Source organism: Heteronotia binoei, chromosome 8 (assembly GCF_032191835.1).
Source record: "Heteronotia binoei isolate CCM8104 ecotype False Entrance Well chromosome 8, APGP_CSIRO_Hbin_v1, whole genome shotgun sequence".
Classification (NCBI taxonomy): domain Eukaryota; kingdom Metazoa; phylum Chordata; class Lepidosauria; order Squamata; family Gekkonidae; genus Heteronotia; species Heteronotia binoei.
In genome coordinates this window covers 123,163,881-123,180,529 of record NC_083230.1, presented here as the reverse complement: position 1 = coordinate 123,180,529, position 16,649 = coordinate 123,163,881, and the positions used below count along the sequence as shown (strand labels likewise).

General features: G+C 48.8%; 1 protein-coding gene across 2 annotated transcripts in view; it reads left to right on the top strand.

Moving 5' to 3' along the window:
- CHCHD3 (coiled-coil-helix-coiled-coil-helix domain containing 3) overlaps positions 1-16,649 on the top strand; it is a 476,827-nt gene that overhangs the window by 451,853 nt on the left and 8,325 nt on the right. For both annotated transcript variants that reach the window (XM_060246014.1, XM_060246013.1), the window contains one exon: positions 4,537-4,672. In XM_060246014.1, coding sequence (XP_060101997.1) covers positions 4,537-4,672 — 136 coding nt within the window. The remainder of the gene's footprint in view (positions 1-4,536; positions 4,673-16,649) is intronic.

Genomic DNA, 16,649 nt, shown 5'->3' with positions numbered 1-16,649 from the left:
TTATTTTCAACTGCATGTAAAGTTCACGAAGATATATTACGCTCTGAAGCTAAATTGCAATTATTATTTCATATACTCCGTTCCTCCATTGCTATTTTGAGTGATGCTCAAATCTTTTGCACGTATTTTGGCCGTCTTTTAGTTTCGTTCGACTCGTTCTGATTTGCGCTGCTCGTTGACCATATTAAAATTGAACGAACGAATGAACAAACAAACGTGCTTCATGCCTAACCTAGGATTTGACCTTGAGTTTCTGTGTGTACGTATGCATGTAAACACCCTGACATGGAAAGCCCCAGGCTAGCTTGATCTTGTAGGATCTCAGAAGCCAAGCAGTGTTGGCCCTGCTTGGTACGTGGGTGAGAGATTACCGAGGAAGTCCAAAGCTACTGCAGAGAGGCAGGCAATGGGAGGAAACCATCTCTGAAGGTCTCTTGCTTTGCAGAACCTTTGGGCTCACCATAACTCGTTGCAACTTTCACCGCCATGCATGTATATCAATGAATTAAAATCAACCCTTCTTTATAGATCGGGGTGGCCAAACTTGCTTTACACAAGAGCCACATGGAATAAACGTCAGATGTTTGAGACCCACAAGACACGGACATCAGATGTTGGAGGGAGGGAGGGAAGGCCCAAGTGGTGGACCTCCTGATGGCACTTGGGTTTTTTTGGCCACTGTGTGACACAGAGGGTTGGACTGGATGGGCCACTGGCCTGATCCAACATGGCTTCTCTTATGTGCTTATGTGACACAGAGTGTTGGACTGGGTGGGCCATTGGCCTGATCCAACATGGCTTCTCTTACGTTATGTGACACGGAGTGTTGGACTGGGTGGGCCATTGGCCTGATCCAACATGGCTTCTCTTATGTTCTTATGTGACACAGAGGGTTGGACTGGATGGGCCACTGGCCTGATCCAACATGGCTTCTCTTATGTGCTTATGTGACACAGAGTGTTGGACTGGATGGGCCATTGGCCTGATCCAACATGGCTTCTCTTCTGTTCTTATGTGACACAGAGTGTTGGACTGGATGGACCATTGACCTGATCCAACATGGCTTCTCTTCTGTTCTTATGTGAAACAGAGTGTTGGACTCGATGGACCATTGGCCTGATCCAATATGACTTCTCTTATGTTCTTAGGAAGGAAGAAAGGAAGAAAAATAAATGGAGTGGAGGAAGGAGGGAGAGGTGGAAAGAAAGCAACTTTAACTTTTAAGTGCATTATCCAAGCTGTTGGCTGGCTTGGCTCGGAGAAGTGATTTAAAGTCATAAATGCCTTCTCCCAGTTGGCCAACAGGGCAGTGGGGGCTTTGAGAGCCACACAATATGTGTGAAAGAGCCACATGCGGCTCCTGAGCCATAGTTTGGCCACCCGTGTTACAAAGTTTTCTAAATTCTGGTATTATTTACCCATGGCTTAGCCTGCACTGTTTTGCAACCTCCATTGTGCTGACCCTGTGGGACTATAACATTCATTTATGAAATTCATGGCCAAGTTTAAGAAAACTCTACCCTATCAACGCTAAGAGTAAATAAATTGGATAGCAAATAAGTTTCATTTCTAGTCATTTCTTTCATTGCACTCTGTTAACTCTCGTCCAAATGCACTGGCCCTATCATTTGCGGAGAGGCACAAGCGGCCATTCATCTTCTGCCAACGGTCATTTTGATCCAGCCTCTGAACCGAAACTAATCAAAGCATGTATATTTTGAGTTTATGAAACGCTCCTTATAACGCTCGCTCTTGAAAATCAGACTCATTTGCTGCCTTTAAGGACTCTCATTTTAGGAAATGAGCCATAAAGAATACTATGTTCTTTTTAAAAAAATCTAATTCTTTAAAATGTCTGTGCTCTGAGAGCTTGTCTTAAAAATAGGTAATAGGGCATGTGCAGAAAGAGACAACAGTCATAACGTCTGATCATAAGAACATAAGAGAAGCCATGTTGGATCAGGCGAATGGCCCCTCCAGTCCAACACTCTGTGTCACATAAGAACATAAGAGAAGCCATGTTGGATCAGGCCAATGGCCCATCCAGTCCAACGCTCTGTGTCACATAAGAACATAAGAGAAGCCATGTTGGATCAGGCCAATGGCCCATCCAGTCCAACGCTCTGTGTCACATAAGAACATAACAGAAGCCATGTTGGTTCAGGCCAGTGGCCCCTCCAGTCCAACACTCTGTGTCACATAAGAACATAAGAGAAGCCATGTTGGATCAGGCCAATGGCCCATCCAGTCCAACACTCTGTGTCACATAAGAACATAAGAGAAGCCATGTTGGATCAGGCCAGTGGCCCATCCAGTCCAACACTCTGTGTCACATAAGAACATAAGAGAAGCCATGTTGGATCAGGCTAATGGCCCATCCAGTCCAACGCTCTGTGTCACATAAGAACATAAGAGAAGCCATGTTGAATCAGCCCAGTGGCCCATCCAGTCCAACACTCTGTGTCACATAAGAACATAAGAGAAGCCATGTTGGATCAGGCCAATGGTCCATCCAGTCCAACACTCTGTGTCACATAAGAACATAACAGAAGCCATGTTGGTTCAGGCCAGTGGCCCCTCCAGTCCAACACTCTGAGTCACGTAAGAACAGAAGAGAAGCCATGTTGGATCAGGCATGTGGCCCATCCAGTCCAACACACTGTGTCACATAAGAACATAAGAGAAGCCATGTTGGATCAGGCCAGTGGCCCCTCCAGTCCAACACTAAGTCACATAAGAACATAAAAGAAGCCATGTTGGATCAGGCCAGTGGCCCCTCCAGTCCAACACTCTAAGTCACACAGTGGCCAAAAATAGCCACTGATGGACCTCTGCTCCACATTTTTATCGAACCCCTTCTTGAAGCTGGCTGTGCTTGTAGCTGCCACCACCTCCTGTGGCGGAGGAGACTCTTACCTGGGAGAACAAGGTTTGATTCCCCACCTCATGTTTTTGTTATCACCATTTACAAAATTTATGCACGACCTCTCTTTCTACTTTTAGGCAAGTCACAAAGGGAGGCTAACAATTTAGGGGAGGGATGGTGGCTCAGTGGTAGAGCATCTGCTTGGTGAACAGAAGGCTCCAGGTTCAATCCCCGGCATCTCCAACTCAAAAGGGTCCAGGCAAGTAGTCATGAAAAACCTCAACTTGAGACCCTGGAAAGCCGCTGCCAGTCTGAGTAGATAATACTGACTTTGATGGACCCAGGAGGGTCTGATTCAGTAAAAGGCAGCTTCGTATGTTCATCTGTTTGAACATATGTTCAATTTGAAAAATGGATGTAAAATCACACTGTAAAACCGTTAAAATCAACATCATTAAAACCAGAGCAAAGTTAAAATACATTCAGCAACTAAAACATTTGTTAGGAAGGAGAGATCGCTAAGGGGATGTAAAAAAAAATACGAGAAGCCTTTGCCTCCAGGTGGAAGATGGCAACAGCATGGGATACACCACTCTCCCTGGGAAGAGAATTCCAGAGCTTTGGTGCCATAACTGAGAAGGCCCTCTCCCAGGTTTCCACCCACCTAGTCTCAGAAGGCAGGGGCACCCAAAACAGGTCCTCCGAAGCTGACCGTAGCAGTGGGGCAGGTTCAAAGCGGGTCCTCTGAAGCTGACCGTAGCAGTGGGTTCATTAGGAAGTAGGTTGCCCTTCAGATATGTTGGTCCCAAACCATGTAGGCCTTTGAGAGCTAGTTTGGTATAGTGGTTTAGTGTGCTGACTCTTACATGGGAGAACTGGGTTTGATTCCCCACTCCTCCGCTTGCAGCTGCTGGAATGGCCTCGGGTCAGCCAGAGCTCTCTTATCTGGGAGAACCAAGTTTGATTCCCCACTCCTCCACTTGCACCTGCTGGAATGGCCTTGGGTCAGCCAGAGCTCTCTTATCTGGGAGAACCGGGTTTGATTCCCCACTCCTCCACTTGCAGCTGCTGGAATGGCCTTGAGTCAACCATAGCTCTCTTATCTGGGAGAACTGGGTTGGATTCCCCACTCCTCCACTTGCAGCTGCTGGAATGGCCTTGGGTCAGCCAGAGCTCTCTTATTTGGGAGAAGCAGGTTTGATTCCCCACTCTTCCACTTGCAGCTGCTGGAATGGCCTTGGGTCAGCCATAGCTCTCGCAGAGGTGTCATTGAAAGGGCAGCTTCTGGGGGAGCTCTCTCAGCCCCACCCACCTCACAGGGTGTCTGTTGTAAGGGGGGGAGATTAAGAAGATTGTAAGCCGCTCTGAGATTCAGAGTGTAAGATGGGGTATAGAACCAATTCCTTCTTCCCACCGCCCTGTGTCAGAATTCCAGAGGTGTCCACGTGCTCGAAAAGATGGGAGACCACTGTTCTAGAATCATCTGCATTTGCTGCAGTTGAAAATGAAATGCGCAGGGCATTGCTTGCTTCTCGGTCCTTCATTCGATTAAAAAACCCACCTTCGGAGCAAAGCTCCAATGAACAGCTGCAGCTCCAAATGTGCTTTTTTGGCTTCTAACTCTGAGTGCACCCGTTAAGCATGCTGGTTTGTTCCCTTCTCCCTTGCAGGCGCTACAAGTCTCACCCGGTCTGTGCCGACCTGCAGGACAAAATCCTCCAGTGCTACCAGCAGAACTCTCAGCAGACGCTCAGCTGCTCGGCCCTGGCCCACGAGTACTTGAAATGCGTCAATCTTGCCAAGCAGGTGAGTTCAGAACAGCAGAGAGGAGTGAACGGGATCTGTTGACTAGGCTTTTGGAGCAGGGGTCCCCAATATGCCCGTCGACGCCGTTTCTGGCACCCGCCAAGTGGATTGAGAAAGTGAGTGCCGTCAGGTGGGGCTTTTGCCACTCTGGTGTAGTGGTGAAGTGCATGGACTCTTATCTGGGAGAACTGGATTTGATTCCCCACTCCTTCACTTGCAGCTGCTGGAATGACCTTGGGTTAGCCATAGCTCTCGGCAGGAGTTGTCCTTGAAAGGGGAGCTTCTGTCAGAGCTTCCACAGCCCCACTTACCTCACAGGGTATTTGCTGTGGGGGAGAAAGGGAAAGGAGATGGTGAGCTGCTCTTAGATTCTGATTCAGGGAGAAGGGTGAGGTATAAATCTGCAGTCTTCCTTTTGAGAGCCAGTTTGGTGTAGTGGTGAAATGCATGGGCTCATATCTGGGAGAACCGGGGTTGATTCCCCACTCCTCCGCTTGCAGCTGCCAAAATGGCCTTCGGTCAGCCATAGCTCTCTTATCTGGGAGAACCGGGCTTGATTTCCCCTCCTTCCCTTGCAGCTGCTGGAAGGGCCTTGGGTCAGCCAGAGCTCTCTTATCTGGGAGATCCGGAGTTGATTCCCCCCTCCTTCCCTTGCAGCTGCTGGAATGGCCTTGGGTCAGCTATAGCTCTCTTATCTGGGAGAACCAGGTTTGATTCCCTACTCCTCCACCTGCAGCTGCTAAAATGGCCTTCGGTCAGCCATAGCTCTTGCAGAGCTGTTCTTGAAAGGGCAGCTTCTGGGAGAGCTCTCTCAGCTCCACCTTCCTCTCAAGGTGTCTGTTGTGGGAGAGGAAGGGAAAGGAGATGGTGAGCCACTCTGAGACCCTGAGAGTCAGAGTGTAGGATGGGATACAAATCAAATGTGTTGTCTTATTCTTCTTTGCTCCTGGAAATTTGATGGGAGATTTTTTTTTTTTAAATGTTGCACTGGCAACAGCTGCTAGCACTGCACAAGAATCTACCTTGCCATTGTGTTGTCTCACCTGCCTTCATATGTCAGAGTCCCAAATCTGCCTACAGAGCTGGGGATCCCCTGCTCTAGAGACTCCTTACACCCTCTTGGCTTTGACCATTTTATGATCATTCTTTTCTGTTTCGTTATCGTTTTACGTCGAATCATAGAATTGGAAGGGACCTCCAGGGTCATCTAGTGCAACCCCGTGCACAATGCAGGAACTTTACAAATACCTCCCCCCCCTAAATTCACAGGATCTTCATTGCTGTCAGATGGCCATTTAGCCTCTCTTTAAAAACCTCCAAGGAAGGAGAGCCCACCACCTCCCAAGGAAGCCTGTTCCAGTAAGGAAATCCGCTAATGGTCAGGAAGTTCTTCCTAATGTTGAGCTGGAAACTCTTTGATTTAATTTCAACCCATTGTTTCTGGTCCTACCTTCCGGGGCCACAGAAAACAATTCCACACCATCATCTATATGACAGCCCTTCCAGTACTTGAAGATGGTGATTCTATCACCTCTCAGCCGCCTCCTCTCCAGGCTAAACATGCCCAGCTCCTTCAGCCTTTCCTCATAGGACTTCGTCTCCAGACCCCTCACCATCTTTGTCGCCCTCCTCTGGACCCGTTCCAGCTTGTCTATATCCTTCTTAAATTGTGGTGCCCAAAACTGAACGCAGTACTCCAGGTGAGGTCTTACCAGAGCAGAGTAAAGCGATCCCATCACATCACGTGATCTGGACGCTAGACTTCTGTTGATACAGCCCAAAATTGCATTTGCCTTTTTAGCCACCACATCACACTGTTGACTCACGTTCAGCGTATAGTCCACTAAGACCTCTTGATCCTTTTTGCACATACTACTGCTAAGACAAGTCTCCCCCATCCGATAACCATGCATTGGGTTTTTCCTACCTGAATGCAGAATTTTACATTTATCCCTGTTAACATTCATTTTATTGGGTTTAGCCCAGTTTTCCAGCCTGTTGAAGTCATCCTGCATCCCGTTTCTGTCTTCTTCTGTTTCAACCCCTCCCAATTTAGTATCATCGGCAAATTTAATAAGCATTCCCTCTATTCCTTCATCCAAATCACTGATAAAGATGTTGAACAAAGCATACTGCTGCTAAGACATGCTTGCTCTCTTAAGTATTTGAAGGGTTGTCACTCAGGGGCACTTGAAGAGCCCCGCGGCGCAGAGTGTTAATGCTGCAGTACTTCAGTCCTAATCTCACGTCCTGAGTTCAATCCCCGGCGGAAGCTGGTTCAGGTCGCCGGCTCGTGGTTGACTCAGCCTTCCATCCTTCCGAGGTCGGTCAAATGAGTCCCCAGCTTGCTGAGGGCGGGGGAGTGTAGATGACTGGGGAAGGCAATGGCTAACCACCCTGTAAAAAGTCTGCCGTGAAAACGTTGTGAAAGCAACGTCACCCCAGAGTCGGAAACGACTGGTGCTTGCACAGGGGACTACTTTTCCCTGTTTTATGATGGAGAACAGGCTGTATCATGGAGATACGGGATGTGACTTAGGTGGCAAAGAGGAGGAAACAGAAGCATAGGGGGGGCTTGGTAGCAGAAACTCCTTTGCATATTGGCTACATCACCCCTGATGTAGCCAATCCTCCAAGAGCTTACAGGGCTCTTCTTACAAGGCCTACTGTAAGCTCCAGGAGGATTGGCTACATCAGGGGTGTTTGGCCTCATATGCAAAGGAGGTCCTGGCTACAAAAAAAGCCCTGATCATAGAAACAGCTTTACAGGCTGTTGCAACATGGCTTAGGCTGAGTGGGCTGAAGCTGAACCCGACGAAGACAGAGGTCCTTTGTGTGGGTCGCGGCGCTCTGGGGAAGGAAATATCTCTCCCGGCCTTCGATGGTGCGCCATTGAAACCAGCGCACCAGGTAAAGAGCCTGGGTGTTTTACTGGAGTCTTCATTATCAATGGAGGCCCAGATAACAGCCACTGCCAAGTCAGCATTCTTCCACCTGAGGCGGGCGAGGCAGCTGGCCCCTTTCCTAGAGCGTCGGGACCTAGCAACAGTGATTCATGCGACGGTCACCTCAAGATTGGACTACTGTAATGCCCTTTACATGGGGCTGCCTTTGTGCCAGACCCGGAGGTTGCAGCTAGTGCAGAACGCAGCAGCCAGGCTGTTGTTAGGTCTCCCGAAGTGGGAGCATATACGGCCGGGGCTACGCGGACTGCACTGGCTGCCAATTACGTACCGGGTCCAGTACAAAGTGCTGGTCATCACCTTTAAAGCCCTATATGGCTGAGGACCGGCCTACCTGAGGGACCGTCTCTCCCCGTATGAACCCCAGAGAGCGCTGAGGTCAGCAGGAAAAAACAAACTGACCATCCCTGGGCCAAAAGAGGTTAAACTTCAGAACACCCGTGCACGGGCCTTTTCCATCGCGGCCCCATGCCTATGGAATCAGCTCCCGGAGGAGGTGCGGGCCCTGCGGAGCCTTGATCAGTTCCGCAGGGCCTGCAAGACCACCCTCTTCAAGCTGGTGTTCACGGACTGCTGACTCATGGTGTTTAATAAAGAAAACCGCCAATATGGTCCTGTCTAGGGACCCTGTTATTATGTAAACTGACAGAAATAGCGTCAGAACATCATGGTACTGTCAGATAAGTTAAGTTTAATTAAGTATTAACTGGTTTTTAAATAATGTTAATTTAAAGTTTTTATTATCTATTGTATTGTGTCCTTCTTAATGTTGTTAGCCGCCCTGAGCTTGCCTTGGTGGGGTAGGGCGGGATATAAATAAAATTTTATTATTAAAAAAATTTATTATAAACATAGAGTTCGAAGGGACATGCAGGATCATCTAGTCCAACTTCTCAATGCAGGAAATTCATTAATACTGCCCCCCCCACACACACACACCCCACTGACTCCTGCATGAACTGTGGGAAGGAAGAAGCAGGTGGATGTTGCTGCCTCAGTGTGTGAATGGGACAGGTTGCGTTGAGTTTGGAAGACTTGCTTTGAGCATGGGGAGGCAAAGTGGACACAGCTGCCAATTGAGTGTACCTTGGACTACCAATTCTTCTAAGTCACCCTGAGCATGAGGCAACATGGTAGGCACCACTGCCCCTTGAGTGTACGCTGGACTACCAATTCTTCTAAGTCACTCTGAGCATGAGGCAACATGGTAGACACCACTGCCCCTTGAGTGTACGCAGGACTACCAATTCTTTCCCTTTCCACTTAGAGGAGTACAAGGAACCGTTCCGGTTGGCAGCAGAGGAGAGGACTCTCAATAAGGGGGCTAAATTAAAGACAAGACGGTACCAGCTGGGTAGCAGGGAACACTTTTTTCCAGTAAGAGCCGTTCAATAGCAGAATCAGCTCCAAAGGGGGCGGTGGGCTCCCCCTCAGCGGCAGTCTTTAAGCAGCGGCTGGACAAACACTTGTCGTGCGTGCTCTAGACCAGGGGTGGCCAAACTCGCTTAACATAAGAGCCGCATAGAATAGACATCAGACGTGTGAGAGCCGCAAGACACGATCAGGCGTTTGAGAGCCCCAATTCAGGCAGGCAGGCAGGAAATAGATTGGGGGGGAGAGGTGGACATAAAGCAACTTTAAACGCATTCTCCAAGCCGCCAGCTGGCTTGGTGAAGTGATTGAAAGAGAGAAATGCCTGCTCCAAGCTGGCCAATGACACGGTGGAGGCTTCGAGAGCCGTACAATATGTGGGAAAGAGCCACGCGTGGCTCCCAAGCCGCCGTTTCGCCACCCCTGCTCTTGGCTGATCCTGCATTTAGCAGGGGCTTGGACTGTATGGCCCCTTCCAGTTCTGTGATCCCATGAGTCTATGGTGAGCCAAACTAAACATCTCAGCAACCTGGGAGTCCATCTCGTGACCACCCACTTCATTTTAGAAGCGGTTGTGGGTGCTTTCTTCAAAAAAATTACTGTGAGACTTTGGTCCAGATTGGGCAGGTGGCAACTCCAGAGGTTTTTGTGCCCACCTTTGCCTTTTCAGGTGCAGAAATGGCCCACGCTTATGGCCCCATGGTCACTGTCGCTTTTAGTTTGGCTCTGCGTGTCTTGGGATTGGCTTACTTACTACTAAGTCAATTTCTCTTCAGCATTTTTGTTCAATCGTTCCTGTGTTAATACTCAACAATGGAAACGATCATTTTCTTCCCACTCCCTTAATTGCGCTCAATTTATAGATCTCCTTTCTTTGAATTTTTGTAGCCCTTTACAAACCTTGCTATAATTTTGCTGGAGCAGTTGACCATAATAGGTGGGCTTTTGATCCATGTCTCCCTTTTTGCTCAGAGTGATCCTGCAGTCATTTAGAGCCACACATTTCTTCTTGCCTATCTGGAGCGGCTTTAGTAGTTCCAAGAAGGTATCCAGGGCTTCTTTTTTTTTAACAGGAACGCTCAGGAACACAGTTCTGGCTGGCTTGGTGTCAGGGGGTGTGGCCTAATAGGCAAATGAGTTCCTGCTGGGCTTTTTCTACCCAAAAGCCTTGTGCGATGCGATGGTGCCATCAGAGGGTGTGACCTAATATGCAGATGAGTTCCTGCTGGGCTTTTTTCTACCAAAAAGCTGTGTGATACAATGGTTACATCAGAGGGTGTGGCCTAATATGCAATTGAGTTCCTGCTGAACTTTTTCTACCAAAAAGCCTTGTGCGATGTGATGGTGCCATCAAGGGGTGTGGCCTAATATGCAAATGAGTCCCTGCTGGGCTTTTTCTACCCAAAAGCCTTGTGTGGTGTGATGGTGCCATCAAGGGGTGTGGCCTAATCTGCAAATGAGTTCCTGCTGGGCTTTTTCTACCAAAAAGCCTTGTGTGATGTGATGGTACCATCGAGGGGTGTGGCCTAATAGGCAGATGAGTTCCTGCTGGGCTTTTTCTACCAAAAAAGCCCTGCATGAAACGATGGTGGCATGGGGGGGCGTGGCCTAATATGCAGATGAGTTCCTGCTGGGCTTCTTCTACCCAAAAAGCCCTGTGTGAAATGATGGTTGCACCAGGGGGTGTGGCCTAATATGCAAATGAGTTCCTGCTGGGCTTTTTCTGCAAAAAAAGCCCTGTGTGAAATGATGGTCGCGCCAGGGGTGGGGCCTAATATGCAGATGAGTTCCTGCTGGGCTTTTTCTACAAAAAAAAGCCCTAGGTGTCCCTTTTTCTTAGGAGCGAGGGCACACCGAAACTACGGCTTCCTCTCACTTTTTTCTTTTTTTGGCGGCTTTCTTTGCACATCTTCCTGCTTAGCCTTTTGCACATCAGTCCCCTGAAGATGGTTGCGCCTTCTGCGGTGATCCTTGTGCCTTATGCACTGTCTTTGAATCCAGGCTGTTTGGAGCTGATTTCTTTTTTTTTCCAGAAATGGGGGATGCCGAGTTTTGTTTGCGTCCAAAGGGAATGCAAGAATGCCATTTGTCAGTCAAAGGGTGATTTTGAAGTCCCTAGAGCAGGGGGTGTCAAACATCTGGCTCAGGGGCCGAATCAGGCTCGCAGAGGGGTCCTGTCAAGCCCCCGGGCAACTGGCTGCTTCCTTCTCCCTCTCTCTTGCTTCTTTCTGCATAATAGCTTGCTTTGCAAGGCTTGCTGAATCGCACAGGAGCTGCAGAGCAAAACCTCCATTTTCTCCATTGGCTGAGGCTCCTCAGGGAGGAAGGGGGGAGTTTGAGCTTGCTTTGCCAGGCTCTCTCAATTGCACAGCAGAGCTACTGAGCCAAGCCTCTCTTCCTTCTATTGACTGAGGCTCCTCCCTTTCCTGATTCCCTGGGGAAGGCAGGAAAGAGCCAGAGCTTCCTTTGCCCAGTTCTCTGGATCCCATGGCCCATGGGACAAATACAAAGAAAGCACCTTTAAGACCAATGAGTGCTAATGTTTTAAGCATTTTTTAAAAAAAAATCTTTGTTTTTGTCTGAGTCCTTTATAAAGTTTATATCTCTGCTACCTAACCTTAAATAGGCACACACATGGCCCAGCCCAACAAGGTCCCATTTATGTCAGATGTGGCCCCCTAACAAATGCCTGCCCTAGAGGGAACTGCGCTCATGACCCCTCCTAGCTTTACAGGGAGGAAGGGAGGAAGAGAGGAAGGGAGGGGGGAGGGAAGGAAGGAAGGGAGGAAGGAGGGAAGGGAGGAAGGAGGGAGGGAGGAAGGAGGGAAGGGAGGGAGGAAGGAGGGAAGGAAGGAGGGCGGAAGGAAGGAGGGAGGGAGAAAGGAAGGGAAGAAGGAAGGAAGGAGGGAGGAAGGGAAGGAAGGAAGAAGGGAGGGAGGGGAGGGAGGAAAGAAGGAAGGAGGGAAGGGAGGAAGGAGGGAGGGGAGGGAGGAAGGGAAGGAGGAAGGAAGGAGGGAAGGGAGGAAGGAAGGAGGGAGGGAGGGAGGGAAGGAAGGAAGAGAGGAAGGGAGGAAGGAAGGAGGGAGGGAAGGGAGGAAGGAGGGAGGGAAGGGAGGAAGGAGGGAAGGGAGGGAGGAAGGAGGGAGGGAAGGGAGGAAGGAAGGAGGGAAGGAGTGAGGAAAAGAAGGGAGGGAGGAAGGAAGAAAGGGAGGGAGGGAGGAAGGAAGGAGGGAGGGAGGGAAGGAGGAAAGGGAGGAAGGAAGGAGGGAGGGAAGGAAGGAGGGAGGAAGGAGGGGAGGATGGAAGGAGGGAAGGGAGGGAGGGAAAAAGGAAGGGAGGAAGGAAGGAGGGGAGGGAGGAGGGAGGGAAGGAAGGAAGGAAAAGACAAATATGAGGAGGTAGAGGTGGAAAGAAAGCAACTTTAAATGCATTCTCCAAGCTGCGAAGGAAGGAAGAAAGGAAGACAAAGACAAATAGATAGGGAGGGAGGTGGAGGTGGGAAGAAAACAACTTTAAATGCATTCTCCAAGCTGCAAAGGAAGGAAAAGACAAATATGAGGAGGGAGTGGTGGAAAGAAAGCAACTTTAAATGCATTCTCCAAGCTGCGAAGGAAGGAAGAAAGGAAGACAAAGACAAATAGATAGGGAGGGAGGTGGAGGTGGGAAGAAAACAACTTTAAATGCATTCTCCAAGCTGCAAAGGAAGGAAAAGACAAATATGAGGAGGGAGAGGTAGAAAGAAAGCAATTTTAAATGCATTCTCCAAGCTGCGAAGGAAGGAAGAAAGGAAGGAAGACAAAGACAAATAGATGGGGAGGGAGGTGGAGGTGGGAAGAAAACAACTTTAAATGCATTCTCCAAGCTGCAAAGGAAGGAAAAGACAAATAGGAGGGAGAGGTGGAAAGAAAGCAATTTTAAATGCATTCTCCAAGCTGCGAAGGAAGGATGGAAGACAAAGACAAATAGATGGGGAGGGAGGTGGAGGTGGAAATGAAGCATCTTTAAATGCATTCTCCAAGCTGCTAGTTTGCTTGGCTTGGAGAAGTGACTTAAAAAGACAAATGCCTGCTGCAACCCAGCCGATGGGGGCTTCAAGAGCCGCACAATATGTGCAAAAGAGCCAGGTCTTTTGCATCACTGTTGTTTGTTCCTAGCAAGGCCTTAACAGGAGATCTTCCTGCTGGAAACCCTCCAGCCCAGTGGTAGCCAAACCTGCTTAACGGGAGAGCCACACAGAATAGACGTCAGATGTTTGAGAGCCACAAGACAAGAACATCAGATGTTTGCAAGCTGTAAGGAAAAGGGAGGGAGGGAGAGGTGGGAAGAAAGCAACTTTAACTTTGAAGGCATTCTCCAGGCTGCCAGCTGGCTTGGCTTGGAGAAGCGATTTAAAGAGAGAAATGCCTTCTCCAAACCGGCCAATGGGGCAGTAGGGGCTTCAAGAGCCACACAATGTGTGTGAGAGAACCACACGTGGCTCCTGAGCCACAGTTTGGCCCCCCTTCTCCAGCCTCTCCACAGTCGCATTGCCAGCAAAGGCAGTCAGTCGCACGTTCTAGTCTGGGCAGCCCCTCGTAGCAATGCTTTATAAATTACCCTTCCCTTGTTCCGATCCCATTTCCGCCAGAGTTGGCCTGCTCTCTCTCACAGAGCGTCCCCGGCAGACCGGCAGGGCCAGAAGCCACGCTCCCGCTTGTACGCCTGCCGTCCGCTCGCTTTGCATGTCTGCTGATCCCGGGGACGTGCCAGTTTATAATGGTCATCAAGGCAGCTCGCCAAGTTGACTTTGCAGAGCCTCTCAAGAGAACGCAGTCGACTGGCAGAGACCGCATGCAGGAGGCTGAGCGGCGGAAAGGGCCAATTATGGCATCTTTATAGATACATGATTGTTGCCTGCCTCCCGCTGCCGTGTGTGTGTGTGTGTTTACTGCAGTTGAAGTTTTCTAGTTGCTCGCTTGACGTTCTGCAGTATAGTCCTCTTCACTGCTCACGGCTTCAGGCACTGCCCGAGAACAGAGGCTGGTGGGGGTAAATACATTTTTATTTGATTGCCCCCCCCCCCTTGGCCTGCAAGCATTGCGGGGGACTTGACAGAGGAGGATGCTAGAGACTTTCGGTCTCATTAAAGGTCGAATTCTGTGTAAAATTATGGTCACCACACCTCAAAAAAGATATTCTAGCATTGGGAAAAGTCCAGAAAAGGGCAACTAGAATGATTAAAGGGTTGGAACACTTTCCCTGTGAAGAAAGGTTAAAACGTTTGGGGCTCTTTAGCTTGCAGAAATGTCGACTGAGGGGTGACATGATCAAAATTTACAAGATTATGCATGGGATAGAGAAGGTAGAGAAAGAAGTACTTTTCTCCCTTTCACACAATGCAAGAACTTGTGGACACTCAATGAAATTGCTGAGCAGTCAGGTTAGAACTAGGGGTGTGCAAAAGAAAAAAAATTGGATTCGGGAATATAGGGGGCTAAAAAATACAGGAGGCCGTATATCTCCTAATAGCAGATTTGGGAGCCGAATCTGATTCGGGAGACATATGACTATTCCCGAATCTGATTTCAATGGCCCATAGGGTATAATGGAACTGAATGGTTGCCGAATTTCGGCAGCAATTCATGGCTGCAGTATGCGGCTCCCGAATCAGATCAGAGAATCTGATTCGGCTTTACAGTGCTTTAATACAGCCGAATAAACTGATGGGCCATTGGCCTGATCCAGCATGACTTCTCTTATGTTCTTATGTAACACAGAGCGTTGGGTTGCATGGGCCATTGGCCTGATCCAACATGGCTTCTCTTGTGTGACACAGAATGTTGGACTGAATGGGCTATTGGCCTGATCCAACATGGCTTCTCTTATGTTCTTATGTGACACAGAGTGTTGGACTGGATGGGCCATTGGTCTGACCCAACATGGCTGCTCATGTGACACAGAGTGTTGGACTGGATGGGCCATTGGCCTGATCCAGCATGGCTTCTCTTACGTTCTTATGTGACACAGAGTGTTGGACTGGATGGGCCACTGGCCTGATCCAACATGGCTTCTCTTATGTTCTTATGTGACACAGAGTGTTGGACTGGATGGGCCATTGGCCTGATCCAACATGGCTTCTCTTATGTTCTTATGTGACACAGAGTGTTGGACTGGATGGGCCACTGGCCTGATCCAACATGGCTTCTCTTATGTTCTTATGTGACACAGAGTGTTGGACTGGATGGCCATTGGCCTGATCCAACATGGCTTCTCTTATGTTCTTATGTGACACAGAGTGTTGGACTGGATGGGCCATTGGCCTGATCCAGCATGGCTTCTCTCATGTTCTTATGTGACACAGAGTGTTGGACTGGATGGCCATTGGCCTGATCCAACATGGCTTCTCTTATGTTCTTATGTGACACAGAGTGTTGGACTGGATGGGCCACTGGCCTGATCCAGCATGGCTTCTCTCATGTTCTTATGTGACACAGAGTGTTGGACTGGATGGCCATTGGCCTGATCCAACATGGCTTCTCTTATGTTCTTATGTGACACAGAATGTTGGACTGGATGGGCCATTGGCCTGATCCAACATCGCTTCTCTCATGTTCTTATGTGACACAGAATGTTGGACTGGATGGCCATTGGCCTGATCCAACATGGCTTCTCTTATATTCTTATTCACAGGTGTTTTGCCACTGCCTGATTCTGCATATCAGGAAATGTAATTTTTTTTTAAAAAAACAACCCTGCTCACTGATGAAAAACTTGAACAAAATAGTTGTTTTGAAGCCAGTCTTAGACTAGCAGAATAAGTTGTGGCTGTGATTAACAAAGGCAGGGGAACAAATAAACCCGGGAGGAGAAAAATAGGAGATTCAGCCAATCGAAGGGCAAAAATGTGGGGGGGAACTGGCTCAGGATTGCAAAGCGGATGCTGGAGGAAATTGGGGGGTTTTTTTCCAGGTGGTGATGATTGCGGCCGCAGCCAAGGGCTCTTTGTGCTGCTCGCAAATTGAATTTATGGACTCCTTTTTCCTTCCTGCCACGATCACAATCGACTCAGCTCTCGCTGTCGCAGGCCCGCTCCTTCTTCGGCACTCCGTAATCTCTCGGTTCTGTCTGTCCCTTAGAAAAATCTGTGGGAGCTGCTAATATTGAAGGCTTCGACACCAGCCCGTATCTTGAGTGAAATCTTCACCTGAAGTTCTCTTGAGGCAGTTGATAAGCTGAGGCCTACTATTGATAGATAGATATATACATTTTCCCCATCAAAGCGGTAGTGGAGAGGTGGCAGTTTATTGTGGTTATTGGAAGAGGAGGAGGAGGAGAAGATTCTGACTCCCCTGTTTGGAAACAACATTTAGACACACCTAAAACAAGGGTCGAGCCGAAAGCAGCATAATTTCATTATTACATTCGTTTACTTCATCTGTATCCCACCTTATTCCCCAGCGGGGACCCAAAATAGCTTACTTTTTTTCTCCTTTCTTCCATTTTATCCTCACAACCCGTTGAGGTAGGTTAGGCTGAGCGCTTGTGACCGGCCCAGTGATCTTCCATGGCGTGGGTGGGGATTCGAATCCGGTTCTCCCAGGTCCTAGTTCAGGGGAGCCACGTGTGTGGCTTATGTGACGTTTTTAGGAATATATAAGCCGCCC